At 29.7% G+C, this 13,182-nt stretch overlaps 1 protein-coding gene across 3 annotated transcripts in view; it reads left to right on the top strand.

Moving 5' to 3' along the window:
* Positions 1–8,448, top strand: part of LOC118186139 (uncharacterized) — a 104,206-nt gene extending 95,758 nt beyond the window's left edge. For all 3 annotated transcript variants that reach the window (XM_085818599.1, XM_085818596.1, XM_085818598.1), the window contains one exon: positions 7,096–8,448. In XM_085818599.1, coding sequence (XP_085674725.1) covers positions 7,096–7,252 — 157 coding nt within the window. In that variant the 3' untranslated portion in view covers positions 7,253–8,448. The remainder of the gene's footprint in view (positions 1–7,095) is intronic.
* The last annotated feature ends 4,734 nt before the right edge of the window (positions 8,449–13,182 follow it).

Genomic DNA, 13,182 nt, shown 5'->3' with positions numbered 1-13,182 from the left:
TATTTCAGTATTTTAAATTGCAAGTTTTTAGAGTGCATGTTTAAAAGACAATAATCAGAAATAATGCTTGTTGATTTAAATGAAGTGAAAAATTTGCGAAAACGAAATTTCAGTCTCTAACCAAATAATAAAGACAAAAGCTGAATCTAAATTAATGCATAAATAAATACATTTCCAAATGCTATTTACAGAAGAATGGCAAAATTATGCATGAAATAACTAAACAGAAACCTACAGAAACACAAATTACTTACCTTTTTATGTGTCAAGTCCATTAGCTGTGCTTGTAAATCTCTCTGATACTAATCTGCAGTAAAATGAGAACATATCCTAGAAGAGTTTGCATTCAGTTTATCTTCTCAAAGGCAAATATTAATCCATTTACTTCTAAATGTAGGATCGCTTGGAAATTTGTGATAAGCTATGTGTTCAGATAAATTTTTAGTTTTTTTCTAAACTGTTGTTGCTATGAGCAATGGCACATCCCGTTTTAGGCATCTGTTAAAATTGAATAAAACAAAGAATTCCAAAGTCTATTTTTCTGCACTTAAAATATTCCATAATATAATATAAAAATATTAAGTAAGTATTTTCACCTTTTGATATAAAAATATTGAATATATTACATTAATATATATGTATATATATACAGTCAAAAGTTGTTAATCCGGACTCGTCGGGACTTTGGCGATTCCGGATTATCGATTTTTCCGGATTATAGATCATCAGTTTAAATCTCGTTAGATGGCATGCAGAAATTCTAAAATTAAAAATTTGAAACCGTAATTTATGAAATAAAGAACAATTATGATCTAAAGGGTATCAAAATTTACAAAAAAAAAAAAAAAAAAAAAAAAAAAAAAAGCTTAATATTTATTTGTTTACTTTATTAAACATTTCTTTCAATGTAAGTTGTTTAAGTTGCTTCATTTTATGTGATAATACTTTCTCTTTAATTCTATAAACAGACATAATTTCTTGTTCAGTTACAAAGTTCCGCTGTTCAAGTCCCCGTAATTGCTGTGCCGAGAATACCGACTAACTTTTCAATCGAAATTTTTTCGTTTTCACTAACCTTTCTGTTACCTTCTTCATGTCTTTATCCATTTTTTGCAGTAATTCCACTTTTTGTTTGATGGACATCGAAACATACTTTCTTTTTGTAGATCCTTTGGGAGCTCCAGCATCGGAAATTCTATTTGACATAATCGAAAGTTCAAGTTTACTTTTATAAAATTGCTCTTACAGTCTGCAAAAAATAATAAGCTGCATCCAATTCGGAGATTAAGGAACAACGCAACCATCAACATTAACTGAAATAGATAATTAGATAATTTTACCTTATACCGTCCGTTATACATTAAACGCGCACGCGAAAATGTATTCTGCACTTGCACGCATGCATATGCGCAGTCGTAAAGGTCTTATGCGCACGCGTAAACGTCTATGCACATGTGTCAACGCGGCGCATGCGCAGAAAGTTTTTAGCTTTGAGGTCCAGATTATACATCATTCCGGATTATGGGTGTCCGAATTAATGACTTTTGACTGTATATCTGTATGTTACCGGCAAAGTAGGAAATCTGGCATTCTATATAAGGCCTAAATCTAGCCGGCAATGTATGAAACAATTGATATTTCACACATTTCCTAGGCATTCTATAGAATACCAACTAACAAACTGACAAAGTATAAAATACATTTCTGATTCGTTTTAAAGAACAGATACTACTTACCAGAAGTTAATAAATGATGTAAAAAGGCCAAAATGACTACTAACTACTGGCCGCTGAATCGCTGGGGTATGATGTTTGTGGAAAACAGAATTACATTCATTTATCCTGTTAAAGAAAGCGTCAGTACTATACAGTATTGCATCAAGGACACTGAACTATTTCCCGTACTTCACAAAAACTCATATTTGAGTACTGGATACGAACGGCATGACAGAATGTTGAAAGAGCTTTCAATCAAATACAAAAATGTTACACGTAATGATATCGAACTGTACAACCACCTTTGTGAGCCCTACCAGAAAGAACAAAAAGATATTAAAAAGGGCATTGCTGTGAAACTTATGATTGTTTCTGGATTTATTTCCATTGTTGAGTAGATATTACTGATTCCCCATCTCAGCCAGATGGAAAATTCAAATTTATTATGTTGTATCAAGATCATCTCACTATTTTTTTACATACTATTTTGAATAACAGTTTTTAATGGCACTCTTTCATTAATTTTTCAAAATAACATTTGTATTTTTCAGGAAAAAGCGTCTTTTAAATAATAGCCTTATCACAACCTTTTTTCGTACTTTGCCTAAAGATCATTTGTCATTCTATAGAATGCCTAGGTATTATATACAAAGCCTAGGGAAAGTATGTAATAATTCTCATATTTTATACTTTGCCTAAAAACGTCTGGCATTGTGTACGATGCCGACGTTTCATACTTTGCCGGTAACATTTATATTTATACACACATACACACATTTTTATAATTTTTTATTTTGTAAGTTTTTGTTAGTAAAGTTGGTTTGGCACAAATAGATGAAAAAATTCTTCTACAGACAAACTCCGAAAATAAACTTTTTATTTTACAATTAGTATTGAAGATAAACTGTTTAATGGTATGAAACAGAAGTGAATATAACACAGCATTAAAACAAAACTAAAAATATTAGCAAGGCAAACAATATTTTACTTACTTTTTATTTTATTATTTTTTAATTTAATGTTTCTAGATTTTTGCTACCTTAAGTTTACTAACCTTGAAAAAAGATTCTCACACTCAGGAAAAAGAGCACCTCGTAGGGGTTCAGCATTCGAAAGCAATGACTTGGCTTTTCCCCTGCTCTCTGGTCTCCCTGTGAGCTCAGATGTTTAGACTTGACATATGCTCTCTATGTCTCAGTTTCCGAATACACAGACCTTTTCACTTTTGACCTTGGGCTTTATCTTATTTAAGTAAAAAAAAAAATATATATATATATATATAACACTAGGATAATCGTTTTATTTATAGCAGATGAGAGAAACTATTTCTGAAAATATTCTTGAGAAATGTGAAGAATTAGCTTAATCAGAGAATTTATTTAGCAGAAAATATTTTTTTCATTTCAGACATTATAATTATCGTAATCTCATGAGCAAACTGGAGGTGAATTAAGTGAGATTTGAATTTTCTAACTGATAGAAAATTAATAAAATTAGATTCAGGTAATATAAAATAAGCAGCTAATATAAAATAATATATAATATAAAAGAAGTAATTTTATATTAGTATAATATATAAGAAGCAGCTTATAGATTAACAATATTTTAATTCCAAATGATTTAAATGCTTCAAAAATTTCATCAGAGATGTCTAATTTAAAAAAACAGTTGTTTCTGGACAGTAAAGTTGCTTCAAGGTTAAATTTTTCAAAAATAATTCACGAATACAGCTTAGTTCAGTTGTATGGGAGTTAAGCTTCATTAAAAATACCTTAACAACCACAAACTATTACTGGAGACAGAAGCTGTAATACACTTAAGATTATTAAAAAAATGAGGCTATTCTATCTATAAAGCTTTAAGTAATCAAATAAATTTTGAAAAAAAAAAAAAAAAAAGTTAAGAGAAACCTTGTGTTGGGGACTTTGCTTTGCAAAAATCAAGAAACATTAAATTAAAAAATAATTAAATAAAAAGTAAGTAAAATATTGTTTGCCTTGCTAATTTTTACTCTTTCAGTGCTATTTGTTACTTATCATAAATGCATTTTTAATGTGTGATATAAATTCTACATTTATTTTGTTTGTCTCATTTTTTTTTATGTTTAATTTAAAAACTTTAACATTCATCATTACATGTATCATTTTTCTGAATATGTAAAGCTATGATTAAAAATATTATAAAAGTTTGAATATTATGATTTAAAATAATTACCTTTGATAAATATGATAATGTACAAAAATAGTTAATTTGACTATATATAGGAATGCATGGTAAAAAAATATCCGGGCATAGCTCTGTGTACAGGTAGTTCATGCACTCTCTGTATTCAAACTCTGGTTTCAACCTAAATTTTTAGCGTGCTTTGATGCATGTAGCTCAGTATGTGTTTCTGCTTTGTTGAGCTGAATGCTCAGCTTCAAGAGCTTTCATATGTGTCATATGGCTTAGAACCTGGGATTGTTCATTTGGCGTATGTATGTTTTCTGTGATACACCTTTATTTGAGTCTTCTGTGTTTAAAGGATTCATTTCATTTTGAACCTTTCATGTGTTTAATAAACGTAAAATTGCTTGATGAGTTCCTATAGTTGAATGGCATATTCAAAGTATTATCTGACAGATCATGGGATCTGAAATATTTAAGAAAAGAATTAATTTTGGACGAAGATTTAAAATTTCATTTTATGTTTATATTGTCTAGTAATTTGCTTTCTTGAATACTTGTATGTTTTGTTAAAATTTTTCTGCAAAGGATGTGAACTTTTTTTAATAATGTTGGATGAAATAGTTTAAAAAATTAGAATTTATAGTTTTAAATTCAAGTCTGACAGAGCTTCACATCAAGTTAAACTGGGAAGACTACCCTTTCTAATAAATGAAAATATGTTTTTTTCTGTAGTGTATTAATTTGCAAAATATTAATGCAGTGCACTGTAAATGTGAAAAATTATATATTATAATTATTGTTTCAATTTGACTTAATACTTTTTTCTTAAATATTATAATTTAATTACCAGAAAAATGACATTTAATGTACAACAAAATAATTTGTGCTTTGTCTTTAGCATATTTTACTTTAATGAAATAGTCTATATCAGCGATTCTCAACTGGTGGTACGAAAAGAAACAAAGCAATTTTAAGTATTAAACTCAAAAATTAAATAACCCAACATCCTGTTTGAGTTTTTTTCCCTAACACTCATAAATTTAGGTGATCTGAGCTTTGTTCAAGGTCAATAACTGCTCATAGACTTTAGCAAAATAATCTGTTTTTATTTTCACAAATATTTTTTTACCCATAGATATAACAAAATTTGTCATAAATGATATTTTTAAAAGGGGTTATAGAAATGGATGTTGTATTTAATAGGAAATAACAATAAGTTCCTATAAAAAGTTTATTCTTCTAGAGTAATTATCATTTATTCTTTTAGAGTTGATTGATTTATCAGCATGTCTACACTTTATGTTGCCACCATCTGTAGGCTCATATTGCTTTACTTTCTAGTAGAATAATTTTGAGTTAATTTGCTGTCTGTAACAGCAGGTATTTTGTCTTCCTGATGTTTGTATTCCTTACTTTTCTATGCAATTTGAAAATACTGTCGTTTGTTTTTGAAGAACTTGTAATATATTAGGCATTAAAATATTTGTGAAAAAATAATAAAACAAACTTAGATTTTTCAAAATGGAAAAATGGATAGTATTGACTAAGCAGAAAAGTGATGATTCACAGGTGATGGAATCTAATACAATATACTAGCACCAAAAATATTGAAAAGAAAAGAAAAATTGTGTATAGAAAATATAGTGAAAGTTATTTATCATTTGGGTTTACTTGGAAAGGAGATGAAATGAACCCTCAACCTCAGTGTATTGTTTGCGATGTATTGTTGCCCAATCAAAGTATGAAACCATTATTTCTTAAAAGACATCTTGAATCTAAGCATGCCAAAAGGTAAATCTGAAGAATATTTGAAGAAATTAGCGGAGTTCAAAAATAGTAAACAAGTAAAAGTGAAAAAGCTTTGGAAGATAGTTACTTAGTAAGTGCTAAGAATTACCAAGACTAGGCAGGCTTACACTACTGGAGAAAACCTATACCAGCAGCCAAAAATACGGTTTTAATATTATTGTACGAAAAAGTGGCTAAATCAAAGGAATATCACTAATGACATTAAGAAAAGAAAAAAAAAAAAAAAAAAAAAAAAAAAAAAAAAAAAAAAAAAAAAATTCAAATTATTAATTTATCTTTTAATTGACATTATTAGAACAGGAAAAAAAATCTGATATGGACACCACATGACTAATGAACTTAATAATATTCCATTATCAAATAGTAATAGTAAGTCAACGAATTCATGAAATGGCAAATTCCATAAAAGAGACAATTATTAAATAAATAAATAAATAAATAAAATTAAATTAAAATTAAAAAATAAAACATGGTGAGTATTGTGCATTGGAACTGGATGAACGTACTAATGTAATGAACTTTATTTAATTATTAGTTTACATATGTTTCGAAGAAGATAAGCAAATTGCTGAAGAGTATTTATTTTGTGAATATCTTCATGATAGAGCAATTGCAAATGACATTTTCATTGAAAATAATTGACAATTTTATGTCAGATATTGATATTCCTTGGAATAAGTGCATTACCGTACACAGTGATGGAGGGTGTTATTTCTCAAAAAAAAAAAAAAAAAAAAAAAGAAAGTATCTCCTGAAACTAAATTTACTCATTGCTCTGTGAAGCTTTAGCAGCTAAAGCAATCCCCGAAAACCTGAAAATCGTTTTTAATCAAGCTGTGAAAATTGTTAATTTTATTAAAAGCCGAACCTTAAATTCAAGAATATTTATGATTTTATGCCAAGAGATGGGTTATGAACATGAAGCACTTTTGTTACATTCTGAAGTAACGTTTTTAACCAGAGGCAAAGTTCTAAATCACCTTTTTGAACTTATATCAGAAATTTAAATTTTCCTTCGTAATTCAAAATTTGAATTGCAGAACTGTTTATTTAGTGAATTATGGTTGGCAAATTTAGCATATTTATCTGTTATTTTTGGAAAGTTAGGTGAATTAATTTTGGACAGGACAAAGTGTTAATTTGTAATAAAAAATAAATAAAAATAAATAAATAAATAAATAAAACCTCGCTAATAATAATCAAGCAATTGGATAATAATATTTTAAGCTTTTTACCATTTTTAGAAAGTTTTCTAACTGAAAATAATTTGAAAATAAAAGAATTAGCATCTGACATTAAAAATCATTGTTTCTTATTGATAAATAATTTCGACATGTATTTTCGCTGATCTATATATTACTTGCCATAAATCATATTTTTTTTCCTTTTTCTATTTATTTAGTCAAGAAACATTTTATGTAACTGAAACTGATCCTCTTGGTATTCGACTTAATGAGAATGCAACAGATGCATCACGACAAGCTGAAGTTACCAGACGTAGACTTGCAGCGGCTGATCCCAATGATGTTAACAAGAAGTCATGGTGCAATATTTTTTAAATTCAGTTCTTTTAGATTAGCAGACTCAAAAACTTTGAATGCAATGTTATGAAACCACAACGTTGAAACAAACCATTATGGTATTGTGAGTCAGTGATATGTTTTCTCTGAATTGGATTAGGGTTGTTTTTATCTTTTACTTGTTTTTCTATTAAAGATCTTGTTATCTATAGATTTCTCTTTATAATGCTTAGTCTTCACTAGTTAAACTGAAAATTTTGAAAATCACATGAAGTGTGCATTGTAATGTATTGATAAAAGTTGAGATTGTTTACTGCAGATGTATAGAAAATAAATATGAATACTGATACTACAAGCAGTAAACAAACTTAATTTTTCACAAAGTGCAACTTGTTTTCAAGAAGTAAATTAAAATATTATTAAACAGATATTTTAACCGTGGAACAGACAGGTAGCTAATAGTGGTAATATTTAAGTCTCTGTTCAAGAAACAAACTGAAAATATCATAATTCTAAAAGAGCAAAGATTTTTATTCAACTAACTATCCCAGTAAAGGCTATATGAGCAATAAATCATTCATTCAGTTTATTATATAGGAACTAAGGGAAATATATTCTAACAGATGTAAATTATTTTTAGTGCTTTGAATATATTTCAAATTAGATTTATAACTTAGTATTTGGTTCAAGTTTTATTTTGGCTAAAATAAGATATTGTAAATGTTTTATTAAATTTCTATAAAATATTCTGTAAAATTTATTAATATATTTGTAGTTCGTTCAAGTTTTGTTTGGGTTCAAATAAGGTGTTTAAAGTGTTCCATTACATTACTATTAATTGTCTGCTTTTCAAATGCATTTTGAAATATTCCAACACTAAAAGTTATATTGCATTATTGTTTCATTCTTTCTAAATGAACATGAATTTTCAATCTGTCATTTTGGAATATTGTTTCGGCAGTACAAATAGATGGGAAAATGTTCAGTGTTAGACAGTGCAAATGATTGTGCATAGTGTTATGTTTCAACTATAATCCATCTATTTTTAAATATTGCTTTGCATTTTAAATTAAAGTTCCATACCTGTACACATGAAATAATTGTCTCATTAAAATGCACTTTTTGTGACATTTTTATGAATGTATGTAATTAACTGCTTTTAAGTGTTTTTATTCTTTGTAAATGTTTTAAGAAAGTTACTTTACAATAAATTTGAAAATGTTATTTGTGCATTATTTTTGTAGTGTCTGAATATAAAAATTGACTTCTGTTTGTATAATTTTAAAATTAAAGAATAATTCCTTATGGCGCAACTACAGTTGTAAATGGTTGTGCAAATGACAAAGTTTATATTTTAATAAGATTGTGAAATATGTAAATAATTACCAAATGAAAATATGAAAACTTAAAATATAGCAAATATCACTTTTTTGCAGTAAACGCTGCAATCTAAATTTAGAGTATGTTTATTACAAATCAAGTGTAATGAGATAATGTATAGATATACAATTAGAATCAGATCTTTGTTTCATATTTTTTCGCATCCTAAGCTGTTTCACATATTCCTCCCCCTTCAAAATTTAATGCTTCATTGAATCATAACATCATTTCATTTTAATGCATACATTTGTTCTCTCATTCTGCATGTGTACACACACATACATACATACACATGAATGCTGTGTGAGACTAGTTTTCATCAGCGTAATGCATGATGACTTAGCATGTTCACTGGTATGTATAAATATTGTATAGCATTTTGCATTCACATATATCATTCTGAACTGCTGAAAATAACAATAAAAGCAGGTGACATGTTTAAGCTGTATTCATTTATTGTATGAATTAAGCAATACTGCTGTTAGCACAACTTATGGAGAAAAAGAACACAATCTCTACTATATCTGTTGTAGAAAAGGAAGCATTGACAACAAATAGGGTGTTTTGATGATGATTGTCCAGCACTGAGTCATAAATAATATAGAGTTTAAATTTGGACTGTTATCGCAAGGTGCGAGGGTGAGCCTTTTTTGTTATCACTTTGTATAAATATTTGCTTTGTTTTGAGTTTTTTTTTTTTTTTTTTTTTTTTTAAACCTATGGAATAGTAAATGGGCATAAATTTGCATCATGGCTGGATTTCTAATTTATGGGCTTGTATGCAGCAAATCAGCTGCTGTCTTTTTCCTTCCACAGATGTAGAAAGGTCAAATAGACAGCTAATAAAATGCATGTCGACACAAATTCAGTCAAATTCACATTTCATTGGTTAAGAATAATTGTTTCTAAATGAAAACTAAAATTACATGACTGTATGTTATTCTATTTTGTTTGTTAAATGCATATTACAAAGCTAGAAAGAAAACAGGAATCTTCATAACATTTACACATTCATATCAGCAGTTGAGCGGTAAGAGTCGCTAAACACTGGTAGGTTTGGTCTGGGGATCAGATCTCAGTGAATGGGCTAGCTGCATATCGTTTTTGTTGTACTCCCCTTATGTAACATGTATACGATTTCTTTTGGAAAGTTTTCCATGAAGGCATATTCCTTAGACAGATAGCCCTGAAGGACTTTACCACTATCAAATAAACCAACCATACTAATATTCTTTGCCATAATTAATGAAAATGCTTTTATGACTGGCTTTTAGTGGAGCAAATTGTCTTAATTTAGTTGTCAAATTGTAATATTTTTTTTATTTTCAAAATTCAGTTTCATTGAGTCCTTTTCAGTTTCTTAAGCAGCAAGGTATATTAGATGCTTTTGTGTCATATTTGCCTTTAAATAGTTTTTTTGCCCTTGATAAAATCGAAAGCAATCCCTTTGCTGGGCATTTCATAGCAGGGGTACATAAATAAATTTTTAATGCACTTATTTTAAGGAATAAATCTCGTATATTTTGTTATACTAAAATTTTCTCAAGTTCACATAATGACAAGATTCGCATTGCATATTTTTTTCCTAACGAATAGGTTGTAAAGTAATGAATGTATTCAGCTGCATTTGCCTAAGTTAAAAGGGGGGGATATGGCCATAAAATCTCATTCACCTAATGAATACCTAAAATATATTAAATTTGAATTTATTCATTACTGTGCTTTCAATATATGAGAGACTTATACATAGCAAAATGTGTTTGGACAGTTTCTGCATGTGGAAGGTTTGATAGTGGTTAACCATCAGGCTTTATGAAATGAGGTAAAATTATTTAGTATGTGCTATCTATAGCTCCTGAAAAGTGCAAAACTAAAAATTATTTTCTTTTTAAAAGTTGCATTATTAAAATAATAGTAATAATTAAATCTGAAACAAAACAACGGCCTTATAATTATTAGCAAAGTATAATTATGTATAGCTAAATACAAGCTTAGTCGCATTGACCTAATTTTGCAATTTAAACAAAATTGACACATCATAAGGATAGCAGATATTTCACATAGTTTATATGCCGAAATAATTCTCGTCTAAAGAATGTGATGTTAATTTAGTGTTTGAAGTAGCTACAAATCTATAAAATTTATATATTTTCTTCTCTAGTGATTTTTGATTGTTTGCTAATGTTATCAATAACTGAACTGTTTTTCAGATTTCTAAGTTAAACACACTAATATTCATAGAATGGTACCAGTAAGTTTTGGTGCAATAATTTCTCAGATAAATTTTATATGCCAACTTGTAAATATATTTTGCATTCATGACATGCATGTATTTCTAATTACTTAGAACTTTTCCTCGTTCCAGGTTGCAAAGTATACCTGTAAATGTTTCTTTCTATTGTTATGACTATGTACGTAGGAAAACAAATTACAGTTTCTTTGACTGCATTGCATCATGTTACCAGATAGTAACACTTTTTCTTTTATTATTTTTGTTTCCGTTTAATTCAGTATGATATGTTTTATATTAATTTAAATTTTTTTATTAAAAAAATTGTATAACAGCACCTAAAGTTTAGCATTTAACTTCAAATTAGAAGTTTCAGAAAATGATGTAATCTGAAAACTCTTACTGGGATGAATGTTAAATTTTATATTGCTCAAACAAGAGAAATGTTAAGAGGTAGAATAAACTGCTCATTTTAATTTAATAATATTGAACTTTTCTTTATGTTTCTTATTTAGATCAAGTGTGTCCCATTTAATAACATGCTGAGTCTGATCAATTGAGGTATAACTCATCTTCTGACTTAAGAATGTTTCATTATTGCCTTCCCTATTGTGTTGTATAATTGAAATGCCAAACACAGGAAGACTTTTCTATACCTTTAATGCAATGCCATGAGTCAAAAGGTTTTTGATAAAATAAAATATGTATGCTTTCATCTTCTATATATACAAGGCTGTTTGAAAATTAAAAAAACAAATGAAAGAAAATTTCCAAGACCCAAATTTATTTTCAGATTCTCATACCTTTCTCTAATTTTCAACATAGTTGACAAGTTTGTATAAACACTTATCATCCTTAGAACTAGATTTTGAATACCCTCTTCATAGCAGCTTGCTGCCTGCTCCGATAACCAAGAGGTCATGGCTGTTTTCATTTCTTCGTCATCGATGTAGTGGTTGCCATCAAGATGATGTTTGTGATAGCAGAAAAGATGAAAATCGCTCAGTGCAAGGTCTAGGCTGTAGGGGGTGTGGTCCAAAGCTTCCAGCCAAAAGATTCAAATAAAGCTCGGGTCTGAGCTGCAGTGTGAGGCTGTGCATTTTCATGGGGTAGCAAAATTCCCTCTGTCAACATGCCATGTCTTTTGTTTTGAATCACTCTGCATAGCTTTCGCAGGGTTTGGCGGTGCAATTATGGTGGTTCTACGTTGCATAAAGTCGATCAATAAAACACCATACCTATCCCAAAACACGGACGCCATGATCTTGCACTAGGACAGAGTCTGTTTGACCTTGACCCTTACAGGAGAGTGTGTGTGTTTCCACTCTATGCTCTGTTGCTTCCATTCAGACATAACATGTGAAACTCATGTTGGGTTTCCAGTTATAATCTGAGTCAACACGCCATCACATTCTTCATTATAACGAGACATTCAAATCTTTTGTTTTTGTGGTCCTCCGTTAGGAGTTTAGAGACCCAACGGTAGTGCAGCTTCTTAACATTAACTTTTCAGAAACAACCTTGTACAGCACTGACCTAGACACTTCAGGAAATTTGAAAGATTGCTTATGGTGAAGTGTCTGTTCTCAAGAATTTTCGCTTCAACAGAAGCCACCATATCGTCTGTGATCACAGATAGGTGATCGTAGCGGGACTCATCATGAATGTTGTTAAAGCCAGCTTTGAAGTCTCTGACCCACTTACGCACTTTACCTTCACTCATGGCAGTAGTTCCGTAAACTTCACAAATCTGCTTGTGAATGCAGCAGACATGTTTCTTGCCGACAAAAACATATCACTGATCATACCTCTCACAGGGAAGGCAATTCAATAATCTTGAACATTTTATACCGTACATGTTACCTATTTGGTGGTCGTATGCTTAATGCATGATATAATTAAAGAAAATAAGAGTAGACAATCTCCTATAACAAAAGAATATATTAAGTACTAAATTACAATTTAAATTACATTGCAGAGATCAACACAGAGCTCGGAACACAGTTCATGCTACCGTCGCGTACAGTTGTCTCACCAGAAGTCTGAGTGAGTAATGACGTCTCTTTGCTGCTCCGATTAAGAACTGGATTTTACACGTGGTGCCATCTCATGAATAGAAGTTGAAGTATCTGTCGGAACGCCACAGTACTCCCCTCCAAGTACCATCGGTACGTTATAAGTACTTTGGGTTAAATTTAACCTTTCTTCCAGATCTGGTAGTTTTAGGTTGCTCTTTAACGGGATGTAAGCTTTCTTCCGGGAGTGATGTTGATGAGGAAGTTGTTGGATCTTGCATTAGAAATGCTGGTTTGAGATGATCGATTCCAATCACTGATTGTTTACCATTGCAGATGATGGT

The sequence above is a fragment of the Stegodyphus dumicola genome, chromosome 6, assembly GCF_044657685.1.
Source record: "Stegodyphus dumicola isolate Sdum_Otavi_A_Nest chromosome 6, ASM4465768v1".
Taxonomy (NCBI): Eukaryota; Metazoa; Arthropoda; class Arachnida; order Araneae; family Eresidae; genus Stegodyphus; species Stegodyphus dumicola.
Note: the sequence above shows the minus strand (reverse complement) of the source record. Positions and strands in the feature narration are given on the sequence as shown.